Consider the following 25,764-nt stretch of genomic DNA (forward strand, 5'->3'; position numbering starts at 1 on the left):
TTTTTTTTAAAAACCCCACTCACCGCAGGTTAGCCACCTAGCATGTAGCTGTGTGCCCGGAAGCCGTTGAATGTTTACAGCTTAATTGTTCGACTGAGGAAGGAAAATAAACTCGAAACATTAAAAAGCTAATGACAGACTATATTCTGTAACTGCATCAGTGCTGAATCTTCTATGTCTTCTTCATTGCAGTGCATCCTAGAATGGAGAATTTTCCAAACTGCCAGTCATGATCATGAGCTTTGGTTTTAGTCTTCAGCTCTTGGGCATTTTCACACGCTCACACACATTTTATAACATGAAAATGTCAACCAATTTACCAAAATGTGGTCGAACTCAATTTGTCTGTTTCATCTTTTCAGTATTTTATTTCAGCGTGTTGGTATTTTTCCACTCTAAGCAGTTTTATAGAACGAAAAATACACCGCATCTCTGAGATTTACTCCTGAGGGATTGAAATTTGGTGTTCACTGACTAAGGAGCTTTGCACACTCAATGGAATTGAAGTAATTCAGTCGGTGCCGTGAAAGTCATAATGTTCAGTGCCCTGCCTTAATGAATATTTACCGTTCAACTTGGATTCGAACATGGACTCCTTTTTAAAAGTCCTTTTCTTGTCTTAGATGTAACAAGCCTGATCATGTCCATGATGTCAACAATTTTGGGGTGCTGCACCGGTGATCAGATATGGCGAGTGGAGATGTGGTCTGTCAAGCTGGTAACATTAAATGGCAATAATATCATTGTAGGAAATGTCAATCATGGATGAGCCTCTCAGTGCATATGATTGACAGCAGACACCTGCGTGATTTGACTAAAAAAACAGGGCTTTGGAAGTTTGAAAATTCCTCAGATGTGACCAAGCCTGATATTACCCCTTGAGATTATTAGATTCTTTGTCCCCCCAGGTTATTCCTGAAGGACCTTCAGTAGAGACTTTTACTGAACCCCTAAAGTTCATCAAGCTTCATGACTCTGGCGTCCGCCTGCGTCCATGCTGATGACCAGCGGATGTATGTCAGAGCAGCTGTGCACTGCAATGACTCTAGTTGAGCAGTTAAAGTCAGACTCCCTGGGGACAAGTCAAGGGTTTTTATTGTCTCCATGAGGTCCAGCTCATCCACTCAGCCTGAGAAGAGCCTACTTAACAGTGGTACTGCCTCAGCCTCACAAATAGTTTGGCTCCTCGTGTTTGAGCGGGTCAGCTGAGTGAGGAAAGTCCTGTAAAATACCATCTGTAATGAGTTTTTCTCAAGTCCTAGTTTGTGGATGGAGAATCTAAGCCGATGTGTGTTTTAATAAGGGCTCAGATGGAGGATTGGATTGTTCTGACCCTCTCAACGGAGAGAATGCTGTATTGTTTAGAGAAAGTAGTTCGGCTCTTGATCCTCAGTCTCAGTGGAGACCTGAAATCAATGTGTGAAAACCCTAAGCCTGGTTGTGTGCTGATGGTTCATTTGAAGGTTGGAATTGTCTCTCTTTATCTCTCTGTGCTAGTGAAATTCATGACCAGAGGTTCATGGTGCCAGTCCGGCCCTCCTGACACATTCTCCACAAAATCAGGAGGGCCTTGAGGGAATTCTGTTTGGTACCTCAACAATCATGTTCTAGGCCCTAATTTAAGAATTCACACAACATTTGCCACAAATGTCTAATGGCATGAATAGATCAACAAGGTCAAAGGTCAACGTCAATATGTCATGGCAGTGTTCTACAAAAACACTTCATGCTGTTGATTAGTGCCATCTTGAGTCTGGAGAAGTGGACTGGTCGGCGGAAGCATGACTCGACAACAATGTGTTTTTCTTTCATTCCCGTAAATGCTGATGACCAGCATGGTTTCATTTTGACTGAAACGACACAGATTTTGGTCTCATTGCATCAGGCTCAAACCACTTCCTTGATGACTTTCATTGTACAGGATGAGTTCTAAAGATTGGCCACCGTGTCCCAGAATGCAGTGGAGCCATAACGTGTTTTGAGAAAGCGTCTTGATCTCTCTTGTCTTCTAATCTGGTTTCTCTTGGTCAGAGTTGTTGTTGTTGCTCTCTGCACGTACACATGAAACCTGAAAGAACAAAACAAGACCATGCATGTTGTCAGAGGTTGTCAGAGGCACTCTGGGAGATGAAGTCAAAAACCGAGGGAATGTTGAATTTAACTGCATACTAAACCTCCCATTTTCCATGCGGAATAGTTCCTTCAACACTTGACGATCAGTTTAATGATACATGGCAGCATATTTAGGGACCGACTTCCTTTTAACCTTGAACATTTATTTCTTGTTTGACCACAGTTGCAAAAATGTCGTTCCGCATTGTCTTTCTGCACGCTTTGGGTGTGCAGTAAAGCGTGAGGCCATAACTTTTTACGCAGCCTCCTCCAGATATTCTTGCCAACATCTTTTTGTCACGTCATTGAAGCTTGTAACCAAATCTGCATTATCATCAGACTGCAGCTCTCGCTGTCTCTGTCGACTGCGGTTGAGACTGCAGGACCCTGCTCAGATTTCAAAAAGCCTGCGGTTGCTGAAGGCAGAAAGACCGCCATTGCCCCCCCCCCCCCCCGCCCGCCCCCTTAGAAGAGACAGCGAGTGCCTCTGTAACGCTGCCCTGTAATTACAGGTCATGTTTTTTCCTAATACGCTAAACAGATGTTCTTAAGATTGTGCTTAACAGTCAGACCCCATGTTGGATGCCATGACCTGTCATTAGCATCAGCTGGTGACAATCCTCTCTGTCTCTGCAGCCTGCTCATAGTTGTGTGTAACTCTCGAACACCTTCGCCTCACCACTGGCAAACCTTTTAATCTGACGGACATAAACTCATCCTCACAGAAAAGGAGGCTGATCAAAGAAGCAAGAAAACAACTGGCCCAGAAACATTTCATTATTTATAAATGTAACGCTTCTGTGTTTTCCCTGACTTTCTCCTTAAATATTTCCACAACTACATTGTAGATAACCTACCATCATAGAGCAGATTAGACGGCTGTCTGTGCTGCATCATACCGAGAAGTCAGAGGCTGTAATTATGTGCGGTAGGTTTGTTTAAGTTAAGTGTGACGACATGCCGAGTCCCAAACATGCCCAGGAGCGTTGTCTTGCACTGCCAAAATCCTTCCTCGTATATTCGGACCTATAGCTTTGATCGCGGGGCCCACTCGTGTGTTGTGATTCATAGTGATGTCTTTGAAACAGCTTCAATGTAGGCGTTAAATGCCCCTAAGCAAGAAATCCTCCCTCAGTATCATTATGCAATACTTCACAAAGGAATCCTTTGGTGGCTAATTTGATCAAAATTCATTGTAATGAATCGACCAGGAGGTTGAAAATGGACTCCGTTCTATAAATGGTCACAGGTACCAACACAGGAAACAGTGTTGACTGTGTTGATCAGGGAGCTTGAAGGCCTCTCGGCGCTGCGCCCTGTGAGCAGCTACAGTCGTTACTGTTCGTCTCCACTCAGCTATGAAAGATGAGATGAGTCCTTCTGGCATGTGCAGCCTCTAGCAATCCAGTGCTTACACTGTTCCCATTTCAGCCTGTTTGATTGTGTACACACAGCTTCCCAGCTGCTCAGTCTATCGTTTTGTTAACATGCAGAATGTGTTTGGAGGAAATGTGCCGACGTCCTCGCTGCTCCTCCAGGCCCTCTCTCTTCGGGGGCAGGGGCCGCTGACTGGCTCCATTTGACCCAACAGACTTATTTTGAGGGCAAATGAAGTGTGCATAATCCAGGACAATGATACGTCCTCTTCTTCTCCTCCCTCTGAGGTACATTTGGAGCAGTCGCTCATTTCTCCGACCTAACAGTAGCAGTGCTTCGCCGCAGAAATATGACCGCTGCTGCTGAGTTTTACGAGTGATAGGAGAGCTCTGTCTGGTCCCTTTTACAAACTGTTATCATATTCTATGCTCTGAGCACTCCTTGTGCAATCACCACACCTGTGAGAAGAGCATATCAGTAACCCTTATGACAGTCATGAACAGGCGAATAACTAGCATCAAATAGTTTTGGTTTTCCCATGCGGTGTCATACATATGCTTACTTATAAACCTAGTGATGCTTCTGGTGAGGGGCCTGCTGAGAGTGACCAATGCAGTAGATATGCAGTCAAGGAAAGCTGGAAGTCAGATGAAGTCCACTGCCTTTTACGAGTTCAACCAACAGCCATAACCTACCTGTAGTATTTCCACATGTTTTGGCATCATAATTATCCATTCAGGATGTTCCTGACACAACAACACTACTTTAACACTGATAGGTCAAAGGGCATGCAACATGTCAAGCTGATGGTGAAGTTTTAGGTCTCCCTCGACTGGAGCCTATATTTCGCATGGTTATTGTAGTTCTAACAGTCAGAAATGGCCAGAGAGTGTTTGTGAGTGTGTGACGGTGAGTATTGAGTAAGCAATAATGTTCTGCTGTAAATTTAGGGCCGTGTCTTGTTGGTTTGCCCTGAAGTCTGAAGCAACGTTGTCAGCGCAGCCTATCGTAGAGTTGCTCAGCACCCCACACTGCAGTAGCTCAGTATCACACTGCAGGGTTTTCAGCAAATCATTTGGAGGACCCATCTTGGGTGAGTGGTGGTAGTGACCTCTCAAGACTAACTCACATGGTCTCTTCTTGACATTTCCGTCAGAGCCACAGTGCTGCATGAAATCTGATGGTTTCTAGTCATCTGACCAAGTTCCTCCAAGAGATATTGATGTTGAATAATTAGTCAGATAGAACCAGAAATGTCAGAATTGCAGGTTTATTTGTATGCACTCGGGCCTCAAGAGCTGTTTTGGTGCCGGCAGACACAGAGACCTCCCCAGCTTTGCAAGTGAACCAGAAAATTCCTCCCATGTGCATGTGCTTCAGCTCCACTGCTACAAGTCCATTTGAGGGGAAACAATGAGTCTCGGGTTAATTTTTAGGTTAATTTTCTTTCCGTCATTTTGTCTGGAATATTTGACCATTTCAGATACCAGCAATCATCTTTCTTCACTTTCATATTCGTGCCACAGTAAACACATGTCAGCACTTTACAAACATGTGTCATGCAGTTGTTTCAGTTGGCATTTATGTGCGATTCCTTTTTTTAGCTGCAGCGTTGGGGTGTTGATTTGTTCCATAGTTAAACCTCATTGAGGTTTTCATATTAACTCAATTAACTGTCCTTTTTGTTGTTCTTGAGAGCCAACTATGCATCCCTGGACATGATTCTTCTCCAGAGAAACATTAATGCTTCGAAAACATCTGTTGATGATGTGCCTTCCATTTTATTGTGGGGTGGTGTACTTTTCCTTCTGCAGCAGCCAAATGCAGCGTCATATTGATATTTCCAGAGCTAGAATGGAGTCTGAATGGAAAACATTTTCCACTCTCTAAAAACATAAACGTGGGGCTTGTCCAACAGCAAGGGTCTTGTTTTAGACGCCCTTGTTTTAGTCATACAATATGTGGTTGACTTATCTGATGAAGACAGGAAGTAAAATAACAACTGTATATTGATGAAATTTGGATGCATGACATAACTCCTTGAACACACTTGAAATAATTTGGGTGCATGACATAACTCCTTGAACACACTTGAAATAACTTGGCTGCATGGAAGTTATTTCTACATTTATAATAATTATTTTTCTGTATACTCGTCACTGTTCATTGGTACCGATAACGCTCGAGTGTCCCTGCCACCACAGCTCTGCGTGCTCCCTTCATGACCAAACAGGTTGAGGGATAAAGAGCTCATATTGTCAACATATTTATAGAACCATACTTTATACATGATTGATTGAAAATGAAAATGAAAACAAGCTGACAGCAAAGTTGTGGAGCGAGGCAACAGGTTTTGAAGCAGGTGGGTCTAGATCAGCTGATGTGGCTGTCTCATCTGTGTCGTCAGAAACAGGATTGTTCCCTGAAGTAGTTTAAAATTGTTTTACCGTTTGTGGAGGTCCTCTGGGCAGCTTCACATTCATCTCGTTAATTTGCCTTAATAAGAGTGGTGAATAAAGTGTTATTCATTGAGTGTGTACACTGCAGAAGGCGCCAAGTCAGCCCAGCCCCTGCAGTGTGACCATCTGTCTGAAGTATCACACAGCAGGTTGTGTTGTATTGCAGGAAAAAAAAAAACCTCCTTAACACTTTTTACCGAACGAGATGGAATTAGAGGGGTTGTTGCATGCAGTCATTATCATTGTTGTTGCTCTAGTTAAGCGTTGGTGTGAAGCGTACGCAAACAGCCCTTCGTTCAAACGTCTCTGTGGCGCCTCATTCAATACTTGGAGTTGTGGTTCATGTTTGACATCATTGTTTACCCTCATGCTGGCTGGATTTGGTGTCTCGAATGCTGCTTTTCCTTCTTTGCCACAATTTTGTGTCCAACTGAGGTTATGAAACTTTGTTTTTGTTGTATAAAATCTAATGTCAGGGGCTCTGATGTAGATGGAGTTGAAACATTGTTAACAATATGATGGCGTTGTTACTGTTGAAGCCTCCATTTCCTGTCTCACCCAAAGCTGCTGTCATTGTCCTGGGAGTGGACACAGGAAGAGGAGCTCTGGATGGCGACAACAGAGGAGTGGCGCACATTTTAATGGAAACCCCCACTCCATATTTCATAACCGGCTACAGTAGTCCAGCAGCATGGAGCCTCTTTGATCAAAGCACTAATTTAATATGTTGAATCATGTAAGAGTTGTCCCACTGCCAGCGAAGTAAATCTCAAACTAGAAAACTTGAACTTCTCCTTCTAACTTGTGTATGTGGGGAAAGACCATGTTCCTGTTTCTTATCTGTTTATGATGGTTCAGAAATAAAAAGAATAAACCCAGCAGTCACTCAGATTGCACCTTAAGCTAGTTGTCTGAACCTGGAGTTCTATCAAAGGGCGAATTTAGATTCACCATAGCGCTCTTTCTGGCTGATGAGTCCTGTCCTGACAAATCATGTCCTGCAACACTGATGGCAAACAGTAATAAAACTTCTAACAAATAGCAGGTGCAGCCATTACAGAGACCCTAGCCTGCCGTTTGAGTTTTTTTCTTTGGAAGTTAATTTCCTTCCTCTGCCTGGTCTCAGGCAACACTATTAGAATCCCTCATGATGAAGTTGGACTCTTAATTTAGCAAGCACACATGTCTCCTCCAAATAAAGGCCCTCACGTTGTCGGGGAGGCCGCGTCACATTTTTGTGTCAGTCGTGTCACCTGTTCAGCCAGAGGAATGTGGAGGGAGCAGTGTTTCACCCAGAATGACCAGTCACAGCTAGACGGGGCACAGACGGGTCTGAGGCGTCCTCAGCCGCCGTGGACGTGTCCCAGCTCGGCTTTATTCACTCAAGTGCCTCGTGAACACAGGACAAAAGCAGAGATGTAGTAATTTCATACTGATTGATGGATTTCTGTGACTAATAATGATAAACCCTCTCTTTTCCCTTCCTTTGCTTTTTTTTCTTCACTTTAATGGTTTCCTGGTTGATTCTAGTAGCAGAGTGTTTGTTGAAGGGTCTGTGGACATTGTTGCCTGAGTTTCCTGAAGCCATCCACATCATTGTTTTGCCTGACGTGTAACACTGCCTCGTCTACTGTGCCACTGTACCAAACCAATTTGTTTGCTATCTTTAGCTCCTTTTCCACACATTGGTTCTTTCTATTTTGGGAAAGATTGAAACTCACTAACTACACCGAACGAAATTCTAAAATCTTGTTTTTGCTGGCATTGTCAGTGTGTGAAAGTAAAACCTCAGAGGTATCTCAAATTCTGTCCAAAAATGTTGTGACTGTATCTTCATGGGTGGTGCAGTGGTCAGCGCTGTCGCCTCACAGCAAGAAGGTTCCAGGTTCCAGTCCCGGCTCCATCACAGGATCTTTTTGTGTGAGTCTCCATGTTCTCCCTGTTCCTGTGTGGGTTCTCTCTGGTACTCCAGCTTCCTCCCACAGTCCAAAGACATCAAGAGAGGACGGGGCTGATTGATACTCTAAATTGACCGTAGGTGTGAGTGTGAATGGTTGTCTGTCTCTATGTGTTGGTCCTGTGATGGACTGGTGACCTGTCCAGGGTGAACTCCACCTCTCACCCGAAGGCTGCTGGGATAGGCTCCACCCCCCCGCGACCCTTAACAGGATAAGTGGAAGAAAATGAATGGATGTTTCTTCATGGCCATGATGAGCCATCTCCAACACAGGTGCAGCAAATCAAGGAGCTGATTACAATCCATGGTCTTGACCCAGGTGTTCCTGATGATGGGGTCACTAATGGGTCACAAGTCAGGTGATGTGTCAACAAGGAGACGACTATTGATGCAGTGCCTGATGGAAGCTGGTTGTAAATTGCGACAGTTAGAGTTAAATTTTCAGCAACAAGCAGCTTCAGAAGTGTGTTCCATCAGTTTAGCAGCACAGCTAATCGATGGCATGGTTGCAGAGGATGTGAGTGTTTCAGGATGGACCATTTGCCAGCTGCATTCATGAGAACAAATACGACCTCCTTAATTTTTCCTCTCTTTTTTTTCTCCTGTTTATAGTTTTAAAGTCTACCATCTAATTCTTGAAACTCACATCCATAACTGTCAGCATCAAGTTTTCTCTCCTTTTTGTTACAGTGCAATGTGATGTCATCGACAGTTCAAATCATTCCAACTAAAGACGATTCAGTCGTTTAGTTTGTGTGCTCATGCTTTCTTTAAACATCAGTTGGATAAATGTAATGTGTATCACCAGTCCACAACAATATCCTGTCTTTCTGATATTCAAATATGATGTTTTAGAAGCTAGACTCATCAAACATTTTACATTTTTACCTAAAACAAGACATGAATGATAAATGGGGAGCTAACCAATTTGAAGCCCAGTGACTTGGGAGATGCCAGTTGTAATTTGGGGTAAACGACAACCTCTGGTGAGGTGTGTCATGTTGTTCATTCTGTTTATCGTGGACAGGGAGTTGTATGTGTGTCTGGGCAAAAATTAACAGTGAAATTAATCAGCCTCCTTGTTCTGGTTTGTGGCTGTTGGACATTATTTGAAGACGAGAATAATATTCTAAATGTTGAACTGATGGGAGGATGGAGAAACCAGATGAGAGAAGAGTCGCAGTGATGTCATTCCCTTTATAGTCTTCCTCTTTCACTTCATCCATTCTGACTCTCACTTTCCCACAGCTCTGATTTCAGGAAAACAACATCCTCTTCTCTCTCCGCCTGTCTGACTGACTCTGTCCTTCACTCCTGCTGAATATTTCTGCCAGAGCTCTCGTTCCACTCCCAACTACCACGTCCCAGTCATGAGTAGCTGGAGGCAGCTCTGAGTGAGCGCTAAACATCGGGAGGTGGTGAAGGTGATGTTTCACTCCATGCTGTGGAATCATATTAGTCTCCCTTCTAGCTTGTAATTGACCTTTTAGAGTCAAGCCTGATGTAACAGACAAGGATTTACATCAAAATGACACCATGCTCTTCAAGTGATGCGTGACATCATAACACATTGACTTGAGTCCTAGAGCGCCATGTAGTGGATGCAGGAAGTGATAGTTGCACCAAAACTGCTCTGTGCAAAATGCAGTTATTGTCAGGTTCCCCCTCCCCTCTTGCTCTACGGAGCAGCCACACCTCTCAATGGGCGGGGGTTGGGGGTGTGTGAGGGCCTGCTTATCACTGGTTGTAGCTTTAGCTAGGACCAAGGCAGAAAGGTTTCTGTGGGTGAAAGTTCACACCTGTGGAGGTGTGAGCTCCCAGAGTGCTCTCGGGTTTACACTCTCATTAACATATTACAAACACGGCCTGTAATTGTGCTTCACATTACTGCATGACAGGAAGGTGTGTGTGTGTGCGTGCGTGTGTGTGTGTGTGTTCTTGTTAGACAGCCAAAAGAGATAGGAAACGCACATCACAGTTTTTGCTTTTCCTTCTGCTGCAGCGCTGCACCTGAGTGCTGTGCTGGGAGGGAAGAGGCTGACCTCCACTCCCTGAAGTTCATTCCTTTCTTATGCTTCCTAAAGGTGGAAAATCTTGCTGAACTAGATATTAGAGTTTTATTGGGCCTTTTTATGTCCTGTTAAGAGGCTGTAATTGTTAAAGGTTTGTCTGGTTTACTGATAAGATGCTGCTTTTGTTGAGGTTTCCTCGGGTCCCTCAGTAGGCCTGATGTGAAACGTGCAGGGCTTTGTGTCTGGTTCGTGACCGCCTTTAAATGTAACATGACGTAATCTGTCACATGAACTCTCATCCCAGATTCTGGGCTCAGAATAGACAGGTTCCACTTCATCTCATACTCTTTCAATTTCAGAGACTGAAGAGGTGAAAGACTCCATTTCCTCAAAACCTCAAAAATCAGTGAAAAATAAACAATATTGTGTAACAGAAATGTTTCTCCAGTCTTTTAATTATCTTGTCTGCTTGTATATTTATATTTCGTACATCCAGATGAGACCACTGCATTACAGTAGTTGTCTGTAATTTCACAAAAATAACCAATTGAAAATGGGTTCTTTGGTGAATCTAATTACAGTTGATCTTTTTACTGCTTTAAAAGTCATCTGAAAATGTAGAGCTGCTGTGAGACAATGCAAGCATGAGCGCACTCCTCTGAGAAAATATTTCCTGCGTTAGCAAATGTGCTGGTGGTGCTATCATTCCCCAAAAATGTTCTGGAGCAGTGAGCTCAGTATACACATCAGAGCTCGGAATAAGCATTTGCATTTATTAAGTGCAATTTTGACTAAACCTCTAAAACCAAAACGTTAAAGACGCTGACTACAACATTGGCTTCCTGCGCTCCGCGTTTTCCATTTGACCAAATTAGTGCCAAACATGGCCATTCACTGGGAGTTAAATACAGGGAGACGTTACAGTGGGCTGCTCTGCCATATCCTCATGTTACACTCAATTTACCACATAGTCATAAAAAGAATTAACCTCTGTCAACCATTTGCTTTTGGCAGCCTTGTTGGAATGGCCTAGAAATGGTGGGTTCTCTTCACCAAAGGAAATGGTTATCTTCAAACTTCAACTTTCTGTCCTAAAACACAAAGGAAAAGAACAGGATTGAAAAACAACAAATACTACAAGAGGAAGCAGCAACCGTAAAAGAATCTCTGATGAATCACATAAATTACCTGTTCATCAACTCACTAATGTCAAGTTGACTCAGCAGCGTTCTTTGTTACTGCAGGTAACTGTTCCTCTAGCAGAGACGGAGAGTTGTAGCTCTTTGGCTGACAAGGTCAAGGCCTCTGGTAGGTGCAGTCTTGCCTCCGGGCTGAAGGTGGAACTATTTCTGTGGAGGCAGAGTCGTCTTACACATTGGTACATCGGGGTGCAGCCAGTGGTGACCTGGGATCGTGTGTGTTGGAACATGTTGGTGCTCGTATGACATATTCATCACCATCCATCAGTTGACCTTCTGATGGCTGGACTCCACAGCTGCAGTCTAAGGTCACAGCTTCATTAGAGCTGATGAACCTGAATGTACTTTTAACAGCAGGGGATTCGATGTTTCTCATCTTTAATCTTTCCTTTTTGTTTGCAACCAAGACATGGAATTATGCCCCGATTTTTTTTTTCTTTCTCACTGACAGTAATCCTTGACTGAGCGAGTGCGATTGGCTGATCCAGGGCCAGCACCGGTCATATTTTGTCTTCCGTTACCACAGCTGGTTTAACTGTTGATCTAAACAGTGACTACAGATATTCATTAAGATCCACCCATTGTGTATTTTTAATGAGAATTGTCCGATAGTGATCAGCAGGCCAATCAAGTGGGGTATCCCTTGGTGCAGTTTTCTGTAGCCGATACATTAACCAAAACCTAACCTGCCTCCCATGGCTGACAGCCATCAAACTCGGTGTCCTCATTGGACCAACATTCGATGACTACGTCTGTTGACGCTTACATCGGCCTCAGTCTGACTAAGATTGTGTTGGGTTACTTCATCATAATCAGGTCTCCTACCACAGATACAAGCTGCTCTCAGGTGCCATAATTTCAGGGGTTTTGTAATTAACTACTAAGGCCTTTGGCCCACCGGCAGATTTATAGAAATTCCTGAATATTCGTCATTACAGCACTCATTTTTGGTGCTAATGCTGGTTGTTAGGCTGGTTGTTAGTGTGGTGGCTACCTCTCAGGTTGTTGTTGTTGGCCCCATAGCCTGGTTGCTTCTGTCACTGCTGGTTCTGTTTTATCCTCATCTGCTGAGGTGACCCCTCTGCCTGCTTGGTGACATTTACAACCATCCCCTCTGTAGCCAGTCCCTCCATCCCAAGCAGTCCAAGGGCTCGCTTGCCCTGCAAAGGCCCTGAAGCCACCTTCTGCTGGCAGGCAGGCTCTCCATTTTCATGACCTAATGTGAATGGTAGATAAAAAGTTGGTCATGTCCTCCATAGCTTGCATGAATGGAAGCACCACTGTGCTCAAGGAACGTCTGAGTGTAGCGCTACAAAATGAGCAGGAACCACGTGTGCAGAAGTTTAATAAAAGCAGCTATGTTTGGCAGACTGGAGCTGTCAAATATGCAAATGAACTCTGAAAAAAAAAAGGTGTAGACTCAAAGTGAGAGTTGACAGTTCAGTGCCAGCTCACACACCTCAGTGTAATGCACACAAATTCCAAAGGGCTAAAGATATAATGAAGAGGCAATACCACACACACGCACACACACACACACGACGGCCTTCTTTCAGAAAGATGACTTCACATCATAGAAAGCTGACCAAACTTGATCCTTGACTGCGCAGCTACAATGGCAGCTATTGAAGCATCTGACTCACATGTTTGGACCTCTCCTCGGTTTCCTGTGAGCCTCCAAACTGGCATCTGTCTTTCAGACAATGAACACACAACAGAAGCGCAGAGACTAGAGAGTATAATTTATCTATCTCGTCTAATAATCACTTGGTGAAACTTCTTTCGGAGAATCCTGGCCTCATAAATCTCCCATAATCCACCGACAAAACAAAGTGCTGTGTGGCTCCACCCAGATGTTTACGGAGGGTGTACTGGACTTGTCTGGTCTTGTTTACTGCTTTTATGCATCTTTATTTACTATGACTACTAAAAAGCAAGTGTTTGCTCCTAGCTGGATACAGGAAGAGATAAACCTCGGGGTTGAATTTAGAAAAACTTGAAATATAAAAAATCACATCTTGAGTTTCACATATCCTGGATGTGACATTTGAATTATGACTTTACCAGTGACGAGCGGTGAGGTTCGTGGCTGGTGAGGCACTGACTTCATCACAATCAGATCTGTCAACATATGAAAAAAAAACTGCATTTAATAATAAAAAACCAGACAAAAAATGTTCTCCATGTTTTGGCTTCTGTCTGCCATAGCTTTTTCAGTGCTTTGGATACTTTAGCGTTAACCTCCTGCTTCAACTGAAAATCCAATTTAGAAAATTGTTTTAGCTTAGAAATGTAATCCTCCATTGTGACATTACGGCCACTCAGGAGAGAAAAAAAAAATAACTGAATGACTGCGCTTGACTTTCCTAACAGTAAATTGTAGCGCGCTGTCACTTCTTCTGCAGCGGAGCGGAGGAGACGCAAGCAGAATCCCTGGGCTCACTAGCGCCTCCTCCATGAGGCAGGAGAACTGCGTGCCTCACCCGGCACCTTTTTGCAGACGTTTTATGATCGCTCAGCACAAGAAACACGTCACACACGCATACAGTTTTTGACAAAAACACTATACATTATATTCACCAGCTAAACTATAGAAATGTAGTTTCCCTGACCGCATGTCACTGGACTTTACCCGCTGAGATCTAGATCTCTATTACCAGGGCGACCTGGCCAAGATGGCAGCAGCACATGTCAAAATAAACATTGCAGTTGGATAGGATTTGTTGTGCCATAGGTGGATGTGTTGTGTTTTCAGGAAGTCTCCTCAATCAGATTTCCGATCAGATTTCTTGACTGTGATTCTTCAGCCTCTTCAACAAGAAAACAGACGTTTGGTTACATCACCTGAATGCTCTGAGACCAATGAAGGAAGGTTTCCTCCGTCTGCCTCATCGCTTCCTCAGGGGTTGCAAACCTGAAGTTTATCTCCCTCAAACCTTTTCTGTCACGTGCGTACACTCACTTTAGATGGAATGACATCATGCCTCAAACATTCCTCTTTCATTTACTTTGTTGCTTTATGACTCTTTTCTGTCACTCCTTGTCCCCTCCAAGGACTCGTTCACTATCTTTGCAGCAAAATGTTCTTAGTACAGTCAGTGCGAAGACTTGATGTTAGATTGATTTATTGTGATAGTCTGACTAAAACTAAACGTTTAGAAGACACTTAGACAAGTTAGTCAGACCGAAACTTTAGTGGAATTTCTCTAGCAGGGCTATCACATCTGGATAATGTGTACACTTGTGTCTGCCTCAGCATACTGCGCATGATCCGTGGATCCACTGCAGCATTAAAACCGGAAAGTGAACAGTGAAAATTCCAGGGGAGAATCATCAAGGTCCCTTAACCTGATAACAATGTGTGAATATGCACAGGAAAAGTGAGCATTCGCTGGAGATTCACTGGTTTTATTTTATTACCTTAATCACTAATAATTATAAAAACAATTGCATTTTAAATTCAAATTGCATGATTAAAAAAAAACATTTTCATGACTGATGAATTAGGGCAATGGCCTAAAATTTGCATCACTTGTCTCTTCATTATATCATCCCCCAATCAGAGCAGGATGACTCTGAGGCTGGTGTTTGCCCATCAAACAAGAAGATGGTGGTGGCGCTCGCCCACCAATCGCAGCACACCCCCCAGCAGCCACCTTCACCACAATCAATCAAAAAAATGGCGGTGAAGATGGCTGCTGGGGGGTGTGCTGCGATTGGTGGGAGAGCTGGAGATGTCCATTAGTTGATTGTCTCTATGTGATGATGGTGAACAGAGAGGCGGCCAGCATGGCCACAACCCTAAATCCCCACCCTATCCTTTAAGCAGCAAGCTGACCATCTGTTCCAGGCGCCATGCCCTCACACACACACACACACACACACACACACACACACACACACACACACACACACACACAAAGTTAATAACTGCCTCGGGTCATATTTGTATAGATGGAACTCTGTATGTGTGTGTGTGTGTGAGGTCAGAAGAGGTGGTGTGTGTTTGTCCTTTGTATCTGGGTGTGTAAAGGGCAGAGGTCCTGCATGTGTGTGTTTGGCACATGGTCGTATCAAAGTTGCTGAGGTGACACATGGCGTGTGGGTGGGTAGATGATGGGGCGACAGGAAAGGAGCGGGCGGAGGTGCAGCATTCATCAGCTGTAGTACATGTACATGTCCACTATTAAGCTGTTGGGGTCATCTAGTTGTAACACGGATCTGGTGTCTGATCCTCCTACTTCATGCATTCAGACATAAGAGAAGCCTGAATTACTTTGATGTCAGAGGATTACTGTACTGATGAGTAAGAGTGATAATGTGTATAATATATGAGCAGCACTCAATCAGCAGCTGTCACCGCTGCTGAGGCAGGATCACCAAGTGTATGACTGCAGCTGCGAGCCGGTCATCATTTACTTGTGTTGGGATTTGACTCGTGTCAGTGTTACTTGTTATAATTTTTATTACGGGGGGGAAGCATAAGCAGCTCATCTCAGCTGCTTTGCAAAGAATCTCAGACCCATAATGCAAATAATTATTTCTTTGCTTTGTTTGCTGGTCTTTTGACTCTTTTTACATATTTTTGAACAGGTAGACTGACGTTGATCAGACTGGTCCTCTCAAGCTGATCCCGAGGAACAGCTCCATCAGTGGTCTGGAACATTGAACTCTTGTTGCCAAAGTAGCAGCGTACAAAACATTTAGCTTTAGCTGGTTAAAGAGACAACCAGCAGCTCCTATAAACAGGAAGTGGTTGTTATGGGATTTTTGATTCTGTAGTTCCAACAACTTATCCGGCCATGTTTTCTTTGGATTACATTCATTTGATTTATTAAATGTCAGAAGTGATTAATGAATTGAAGCAGGACTGCCTGTGTTTGGATCAAGTAAGCTGCTTATTAAGCTGGAAGTTGCATGTTTTGCTGCTGCTATATCAGTATCAAATGTCTCTGATCAGAGTCAGGGCCCAAAAAGTCTAGATTGAGCTGGCTGTAATTTATCTCTGTCAGCCAGGTTTTCTGTTAAAGGCTCGAAAGGCTCTCACAATCACTGAGCTTCTGTGACAACAATCTGATACTGATCAGTATTCACAAAAGGTAATACTATTAAATTCCCTATTAATAATAGTTTTTTATTGCCAAAAACGAAAAAATGACAGTGAAAAGTCACATTTCTGTTGAATGACCAGTTCAGACTTTCATTCTAAAGACTTTAACTGTCAGATTTACCTGCTGACCTTGTTTTAACATCAACATTCCGTATTATTCAGTATATTCTTGTTATAATTTCATATTTTATCAGTAAATACATGAAAGAAACAAGAAACCAGAGAAAGGATTCAGGTGAAGTGTGAAATTGACGTGCCCTTTTGGACATAACCTTGGTAACAAAAACCTTAAATGACACCAGTAAGACCTTTTCTATATTCCTGGCTCAGTGTTTTGCACTGAGAACAATTTTACTTCAGTGTCCTGATAGACGTCTTTGTGCTGCTGCAAAGAAATCCGTTTTTTGTCAGCTGCCCAGTCATTACTCTCTCTCTCTCTCTCTCTCTCTCTCTCTCTCTCTCTCTCTCTCTCTCTCTCTCTCTCTCTCTCTCTGCCCCCCCGATGACTCTGCTGTGTATTAAAAGAGGAAACTTGTGAATGGCGTGATTGTGTAGTCAGTAAAGAGGATGGCAGCTGCTGCTCTTGGCTTTTGGGAGGGTTTATATGTGTGCCGGGGAGCGTGTATGTGTGTTAATGGTAATCCTGTAGATCCTGATGACTTATCCCTCATCCGTTATGAGTGTGCATGTCAGGCTCCAGCAAAATGATTTGGCCCCCTCATAGATTACATAATAGACCATGAGATCTTTTTTGCCTTAATCTGACAAATTTCGTAATCTGGCAGAGATTGCACAGGGCTCGGTTGAAATGGCTGGTTTCAGATTCATTAAACGGAAGGGTTTCCTAGCTGCTGCTTGGACTGACTTTAGTGCTAAACTTGTGTTGGCTGCTGTGTGCGCCAAACAAAGAGCTGCTTTCAATATTAGAAGCGTGCAAGGTCTCGTCTTCATCTTTCTGTTGTCCTCTGCATCTCTTACAGTGGTGATGTCTTGAATGGTGGCCTCTCCAGCCCGGTGAAGGACGTGCCAGTGCCTGGCTGCTGCTAATGGGAACTTCTGCTCCGCCATGAGTGCTCGTGATGGCGTTGGCGGCATGGGCACTCTGGGTCGGCGGCAGCGGTTTGAGAACTCAGAGTTCACCGTGCGCATCTACCCAGGCGCCCTGGCCGAGGGCACCATCTACTGCCCGATCAGTGCCCGCAAGACCACCACAGCCGCTGAGGCCATCGAACGCGTCATTGAACGCCTCCACCTGGACCGCACTAAGTGCTATGTTCTTGCAGAGGTGAAGGAGTTTGGTGGAGAAGAATGGATTCTGAACCCCAGCGACTGCCCTGTGCAGAGGATGATGCTGTGGCCCCGTGTGGCGCTGGAACACCGGCCGCTCTCCGGTGGCGAGGATTACCGCTTCCTTCTACGGCTGAAGAACCTGGATGGTTCCATTCATTATGGCGGCAGCCTCCAGATGTGGCTGCAGGTTACGGAGGAGCGCCGGCGCATGGTGGAGCGTGGACTGCTGCCCCAGCCTGAATCTGAAGGTGACCACGCCGATCTTTGCAGCCTACCAGAGCTCAATGAGCGCTCGCTGCTGGACAACCTGCGCTCACGCTTCCGTCAAGAAAAGATTTACACCTATGTTGGAAGCATCCTCATCGTCATTAACCCCTTCAAGTTCCTGCCCATATATAATCCCAAGTATGTGAAGATGTATGATAACCATACACTGGGAGCGTTGGAGCCTCATATTTACGCAGTGGCGGATGTTGCTTACCACGCCATGCTGCAGAGACAGAGGAATCAGTGCATCGTTATATCCGGGGAGAGCGGCTCTGGGAAGACGCAGAGCACAAACTTTCTCATTCATCACCTGACCGCTCTCAGCCAGAAAGGTTTTGCCAGTGGAGTGGAGCAGATCATCTTGGGGGCGGGACCAGTGCTAGAGGTGAGTGTCCTCGATTTCAGGAAAGCTTAAGTATGGTGAATGTCAGAATTGTAGATGCACGCTGGAACCGCGACTGGACTGTTGTGAATCCTGATTTACTGAAGGCTTAATTTTTCAGGCTTTAAAAGTGACTCTTTAATATCACGCAGCATTAAAAACTGAATAGGACGTCAACAAGACGAGTCTTGCTCTTGTGAAGATCACCTCGACCTGCTCACACTCATAGTTGGTCTCATCAGAGAAGGACCTGGCCCAGGTCGTGCAGCAGGTGATTGTGGTGGATTCTTGTTTCCCGTGGCGCCTCCAGCTCAGTTGGATGTTCCTGCAGGTACTATTGAGGGATGAGTAAAGGTGTCCCTGTTGCTTCACTAGTGCCTCCTCTGGTCAGTTGCGGGTGTTTGTTTGGGGTGGAGATCAATAGCCTGACCCCACCCCTCCACCCCAACCACCACCACTGTCCTGTGCTCTGTTCTACTGGGGAAATTCCTCCCCATCAGGGAAAAAAGATGGGGCCGGATTCATGGTTCTTGGTGAACGTGGCTGTATGGTGTGCATCGATAACATGTTTATTGTCCTTCGAGGTGTGAGTTTATTACTGTTTCATAGTTTGCTCTTGTAATTTGATGAATTCCTGCTACTGTGAATGCGAGTTCCTGACTGGATTGTAAAATCAGTTACACAACGCTGCTCATCCCTGACTGCCTCCATGGTCGGTCCTTTGTCGGCCCCACACAGAGGTTTATTACACTTGGGTCCAGCTGTGTGGGGATTATGTCGTGCACACAGGAGCTCTCTCTCTTTCTCTACAGGCAACCGGCAGACTGTCAGCGCTTGTAGATTCTTGTTTTTGTGATTCAGGCACAGTGGAGAGACTGTTTCAGTGCAGATGTTGTTGAGGCCCAACCAAAGTTGTGAGGGACAGGTTGTTTTAATATCTCTCAAAACATTCCACTCGTCCGTTTGGTTTTTCAGGGATGTGTCACTTACATGCACACCAGTCAGATTCTTTGACAAGTGCTTAACCGCACATTGCTGTCTCGTTTGTCTTCAACTGAAGTTTCAATGGTTGTGCAACAAGCTTTTACTGTATGCACATGACTGCCAGCCAGGGAGGTTGGTGGTGGTTACATATTGTAAAGAGAGCGGTTGTATCACTCACTGTCAGCTCACTGACCAGCTGTTAATGCTTCATTCGCTTCACAATAAAATAACAGAGCTTAAAGACACGCATCTGTGCCCTTAGTGTTGGAGATCTTCCCATTTATCACAGTCCAAACTCTAATTCGGTTATTGTAGTTTCTTTTGACATATAATACAGTAATTCTATCAGGTTCAACATCAAGTTACAATTGAAGTTCAAAGGTTCAAACCAGCATCGAGTAGCTGTGTGTGTTCAGCAAACCCAGCTCCCAGCCTTCCATTGGCGTGTCTCTGGAGTTAATGTGTAAGCATGTTGGTTAATCCTTCACGCAGCAACACGACTGAGTAGTTCTGAGTGCAGAGGAGCAGCCTTTAATTGTTTGCATAGTAAGATTGTGTATTGGCCCATCACTGATTGATGCCAAGACTGGAGCTACTGCAGACTGAGAGGAGGGGGAGGAGGTGGTGGAGAGGAGTGGCAGCCAACATTACATCACTGGAACACTTCATCTTCATTTCCTTGTTGATCTTCTTCCACTAAAGAGGAGATCCCAACACTTAGTCATGACATGACATTCAGGACACCGGCTGGAGTTAATGATCTGTCACTGTAATGTGAAGAATATCGAATTTGAACTTGACTCCTGACATTGTTTACAAGCCTTGGAAGAAACCAAAGACATCGACCACAGATGCTGCAGTACACTTGGATATCTCTTTAGTATCACTTGTTAGCACTGTGTTGTTGCTTCTTATTGTAACAGCAGCCTTTCATGTCTCGGGGATCACGACTTATTCTATGAATCAGACATCTCTGATAGTTGCCTGGTTAATGGTGTTTTAAAGCTGTGTTACTAGTCCAGCATATGCAGTATCGTTTTCTCTCTCTTGAAAGTAATGTGTGAAAAGACTCAAAGAGCCTGTGGTTGCAGAAGCCCCCACCCAAATGCTAGGTAGTTAATATCAGACTTTGTATTTTTCCATACTTGGTTGCGTTTTGGAGCGCAGATGTGTCGTTTTGTCAGATTACATCTCAGACTTTTGGATATAAGACAAAATAAGGGGAAAAAATATAATTGTACAAGTAGTATGTTAAGCATGCTGCACTATTTAAAAATTGAGGGATCATTTGATCTGATCTCATTTGCTCTGATCATGGAATGCACAAAATGTTTGTGGAGCATTCATGCGTGTTTATCCAGGGCGACCACCAGGGAAATGCATTGTATTTCACGGTTTCTTAAACACACAACCAGTACATTTTACAGCTTTTACTGCCCACTGGCAGGCAGCTCTCACTCCACCAGTTCATGGTTCAGAACTATCAGAGACGAAGACGGTTGAGTTGTCTAGTCTGTCGCAGGTAAACCCTCCATGAGGCCCAAAACTCTGCGGAGAGTCGGTTTTTAAACTCAGTCAGATCTTGAGGTCTTGGTGCCTCGTGGGAGAGACCAACAGCTGCATGCACGTGTGTTGGATCATGATAGACTCCGAGAGCCATTCTGTAAATGGAGTGTTTACCTTTACCTTCTGCTCCTTTAGACTTGAGTTGACCCTGAGAATGAAGATGACAACATCAACACAAGTGTAACGGGTGAAAAACGACAACTATTTCACCTGATGTTAGTTCAGGGCTTATCTGCTGTCCGTCATTCCTGACATTGTATACTTTCTGGTGCCAGATATGACTAAAGTGACTGAAAGCCTTAAATTCCTGTGACTATGTACTCTATGGAATTTATGATCTGAGGTTGTTTGAGAAGCCTTTACCTGGTCGCCATGCCAGCCCGGCACATGGTTAGCTCCTTCACATGCTGAACCTCTGCTTTCCTTTCATATGTAGGTTATGTGGATGCATTTTTAACAATTATCTGAAAATAAGCGATGTAGGAGGACAGAACCTAACGCAACCCTTTTCAGGATCTTTTATTGAAGAGCAAGGGGTGACCGGCATCTATGAAGAAGCACAGTTGATGCTGTTGTACAATAAAAGCTGCTGTATCTTTAGTTCATCCAGCTTTACATCATAGTTTATCTTTATTTTCTTAGCTTCCGCAAGGATCAGACAGCCTTCAGATCAGAGATTGATCAATTTGTTCTGTGCTCTGCCAGGCTGTAACCCATCATTTTCAGATGGATTCTTCTTGCTCTTTGTTTAGTTTTCTTCCACAAGCTAGTCATCATCTGGTGTTGAACTACCACTCAGGCTGTGGATCCAGATGTCAGCCTGTTGACTCTTTCAGCTGTCAGGTGGCTGCTTGACGTTTAAACATGATTAATACCCCGGCGAGGTTATGATTGTTCCACGATGGTACCAAATAGTAAGGAAGTACTGAAGGATGTACAGTAGGAGTGACTATGGAAATGACTTCTTTTGGAGTGATTTTAAGGATGGATGGGCTCTGGTTCAGAATGATAGGTGACAGTAAATTGTGGCTGTTGCGTTTAACGTGTGAGCTCAGCTGTCCTCAGTGGTCTGGGTCAGGAGGGAAAGTGTGGGGTTACCTCATACTGTCACTCTGACATCCTGCTTTCCAGACCAGACGGACGTCGCAGAACCGCATTTAATGGTGTGTGTGTGTGTGTGTGTGTGCGTGTGTGTATTTGCTGCATACTGAATTTCTGTGCTGCTCTGCCACCGCCCTCATGTTCATGCATATGAACCTCCAGGTGCAGAGCCTTGCAATCTTTTATCTCTGTAGCGGCAGAGCCGGCCTTATCTACAGATCGGTGATGTTCTCTCTCTTCAGCGGCACCTGCACACAGTGAGTCAGTAGTTTTGATAATAAGAAACACTTTGCCATGTGAAACAGACCGCTCACTTAATAAGTTACATGATTCTACATCTTTCTTAAAGAGTTCCTTGTTGATGTGCAGACCAGCAACTTATTGTCATTTTGTGTTATGTCTCATTCTCGTTAGCATTATATCTCAGGAACAGATCGAGAGAATTTTTTCAAATTTGGCACAAACGACCACTGGGACTTGAGGATGAAGTGTAAATGTCTTGCTTGATCAGAGGTCCAGTTTCCTCTGCAAGTATCTGTATGTCATGCAGGTGATGTGAGCACCTCTGAATGCTGGAGTTCCTCTGTGCTCCCATCCAGCAGAAACACCTCCAGAGGGAGTCAACCCAGGTCAGCATCTTCTTCACTGCTACACACTCTGAATAGTGTATAGTACAGACTAAGCAGATTTACTGTGCCCTGAAAGTGTTGTTTTCCATGGGCTGGGATAGATGAGTGAGGTGGAGAATGATTGAGCACCGTTCCTGTTCAATGTCCCATAGCGGGGTGTAGAGTTACAGAGCTGTGTGTTTTATCAAGGTGAAACTAGGGTTAAAAGTGCAGCACCAGCAAGTGCAAATGCTTACATAGAGGGCTGCACATGCACTCTCCGCTGGAGTAGCATGCAAGGTGGAAGTCTCAGGATGACTATACAGTACAGGAGCAGTGAAGTAAGGACATGGATGTTTAGAGTAAAAACCCACAACAAGATGTTACAACTGGAAGTTAGAAATGCAGATGAAGAATGGGGTGACTACGTACTTTCCTGGCCCGAACCTGATGTGTTACATAGGTTTAGCAGCTTAATCAAGCAGATCCATGTCTGTTAGAGTGACTATAGGTTACTGGTAACCTATGACAAGAACCCAAGTGAGGAAACGTCTCACTCCAGAGGTGAATATTACTTAGCCACAGCTGATCAGACCTGCTGTTGTTGATATTTGTAGTTGTAGTTCTAGCATCGGCATCTCTTTGCCAAAGAGACAATTGAGAGTGGTTCATGTTCCCACACACACATTCTCTCTCTCGCTCTCTCTCTCTCTCTCACACACAGTCACACACACACACACACACACACACACACACACACACTTAGTTCGCCATCCTACAGCGCAGGCTGATCCACAGCTGAGCCGAGTGAAGGAAAGGGTCTGCGTCTGATCTAGATTTGCCTTGATACTGCTCCTTACATCCCTGAGTTACCGTAGGCTTGGAGCAGCTGCTCTCCTCCTCCTAGTACGACAGTTACATAATGGTCAGACATGCTCAGAGCTGTGTGTTCAGGGTTGTTCCAGATGACCAAGGCTCTGCCTTACCAACTGTGGTGCTGGGGATTAAACAGACTTGATGGAACATTGATGAAAATAACAGTTGTCATGTGTTCAAGTCTTTCAGAGGAAAGACTGAGTTGTGGCTGCTCCAGATATCAACAACAATCTTATTCTGACTAAAAAAAAGAAAAGAAACCACAATAAAACAAGCTTATCGTAATTTGTGGTCGAGTTGGAAAATGTTGGAGTAATTTGGAAATGTTTCCCGACACTGAAATGGGTCAGCGTTGGCTTGTACCTCACATCAGTTCGGCCTTTGATTACTGTGGACAATAAAACAATAAATATAGCTGTATTACCTTCGCAACTTGATGTCTCACACGCCGCATGGCCTCCCTGCAGTTAATAACCTTGTAACAAGCCATTAGTCACTCTCAAGAATCTACTCAAGGAAGTGAATGAATCATACACATTCATCATCATACGCTACATTCAGCTTCTGTGTAGGAAGGAGCCGAACATGATTGGACACTGGCTTATCTAATGGGAATGTTTGTTTTTGTCTCTTGATTTTTTTTTTTTTTCCAGTTGTATATTTTCGTAATAGCTTAGCAAGTTCTACAGGTTTCATGACGATGGAACATTTTTTCTTAATCATCCTTATTTCAGTTCAGTAATTCAAGCATAAAGTTTCCACCATCAAAACCACACAGTCATGATTCTCCGTGTTTGTTTGTCTCTCTCCACCTTCAGCCACATGCACATATCGTGTGTGGAGCTTTGCTGCTACTTCTGATGTTTTCCAGTAACACATTTAGAGACACACTGGTGACTGAGATGATGGCGTAATTGAAGGAAGAGCGATAAGGAGGGCTGTGCTTGTCGGAAGGTGTTAAGTTGTAGGGCAGCTGCTAGTCTGCTGGGACAAGCTAGCTTACATAGCGTTAGCCGCAGAGCTTCTAACATCCTGGTTATCAGATATCAGAGTGAATATGCCTTCTGATGTTGTCATTTCAGTCTGTTTTCATTGATTTATTGTTTTAGTGGTGCGCGTGCACACATACATACACACACACATATTAAGAGAGAGCAGAGAAGGCAAATAATTATGGACTGTAAATAAGAGCAAATTCCATCTTAAACATGTAGCCTAAGTTTTATTGTTATTATTACATACATATTACCTTAACTCTGTTATTAGTCTGTGGTACCAGATTAACTAACCTTTCATTCTTGACTGTTTTATCTGTGAAAGCTCTCAAAAGTGACACTAATGTTACTTTCACTGACATTTTGTTCAGCCATGAGGTGAAGAATGCTCGCGGCTCCAGCTGTTGCTTTTCACTGTTTGTTTATCTCGCCACCCTGGTGCCATGCTCTGATTTTCTCTGAAGCGTTATCCATGAACACTGGAAGCACTGACTGGGAGAGTAGACTGTTGCTACAAAGAATATTACCCAGCAGCAAGATGTATTGATACAGTCTCTCACTGGCTGTGTTGAGTTAAGGCCAAAGGTTACAAAGAGATTTGGTAGAGACACATCAGCCTCAAGAGGCTTATTGTGGTTTGTGTTGTTAAACCCGCCTCAGTTTGCCAGATAGTATAATTTTCTGAAAATACAACCTACTGGAAGTTATTTTAACTTCATGCTTGTGTGTGACACATTTGATATTCCCAAAAAAGTTGATAAGTGTAAGGAAGGATTTAAAATGATCTCTGATGAGAGTCTCTGCTCAGGATCTGAAGCTGCCTCTGGGCGTTTGTCCCAACACACTTTCAAAAGCAATGAGTCAGGTTTTCAGAAGTGGCCCGACAATGTGCCTGTTTGTGTCCCCTCAAAGGCTCTTTATTGATGCTGCAGCGAGTTGCAGGTGCCCCATCAAACTCACACTCACACACTCTCTGTCTCTCTCTCTCTCTCTGTCTCTCTCTCTCTCTCACACACACACACACACACACCTGCGCTCTTTATGATGTAAAAGTCAGCACTTCACATCCATCCACTGTGAACATTGAATGGCTTCAGGGTGCATCTGTGTCTTCAATGGCTGCAATTATGTGCTTCTGCTAGAAGGCAGAGGCAGAAGCATCGTAATATCAGGAATATCACAGTCGTCAATACTGATGATCTTCACATGTCGGACTGATGGTACCGATCAACGTATTGACCCAGATTCCATTCCATCTTATTTCAAAAAGATGCTTTGGAATACATTTAATGTAATGTATTTGTATTTTTTTCTTTTTAATAAGAGGTGCAGTGTGGTTTACTTCAACCTTGTGATGTGACATAATGCCAACAACAATAACAATAGACCTCTGGTATCAGAATCTGATCAGAGCTGAAATAGAAGTTGGTTGGTGCATAAAAGGTTACTGGTTTATATCCAGTCATATT

The 25,764-nt window shown here is 44.0% G+C and overlaps 1 protein-coding gene across 11 annotated transcripts in view; it reads left to right on the forward strand.

Annotated features, from left to right (window-relative positions):
• Positions 1-25,764, forward strand: part of myo9aa (myosin IXAa) — a 107,798-nt gene that overhangs the window by 5,505 nt on the left and 76,529 nt on the right. For all 11 annotated transcript variants that reach the window (XM_086226800.1, XM_086226741.1, XM_086226750.1 and 8 more), the window contains exon 2: positions 17,207-18,168. In XM_086226800.1, coding sequence (XP_086082926.1) covers positions 17,293-18,168 — 876 coding nt within the window. In that variant the 5' untranslated portion in view covers positions 17,207-17,292. The remainder of the gene's footprint in view (positions 1-17,206; positions 18,169-25,764) is intronic.

This window comes from Aulostomus chinensis, chromosome 2, assembly GCF_037954235.1.
Source record: "Aulostomus chinensis isolate RoL2024-O1b breed Wild chromosome 2, RoL_Achi_v1.0, whole genome shotgun sequence".
Classification (NCBI taxonomy): Eukaryota; Metazoa; Chordata; class Actinopteri; order Syngnathiformes; family Aulostomidae; genus Aulostomus; species Aulostomus chinensis.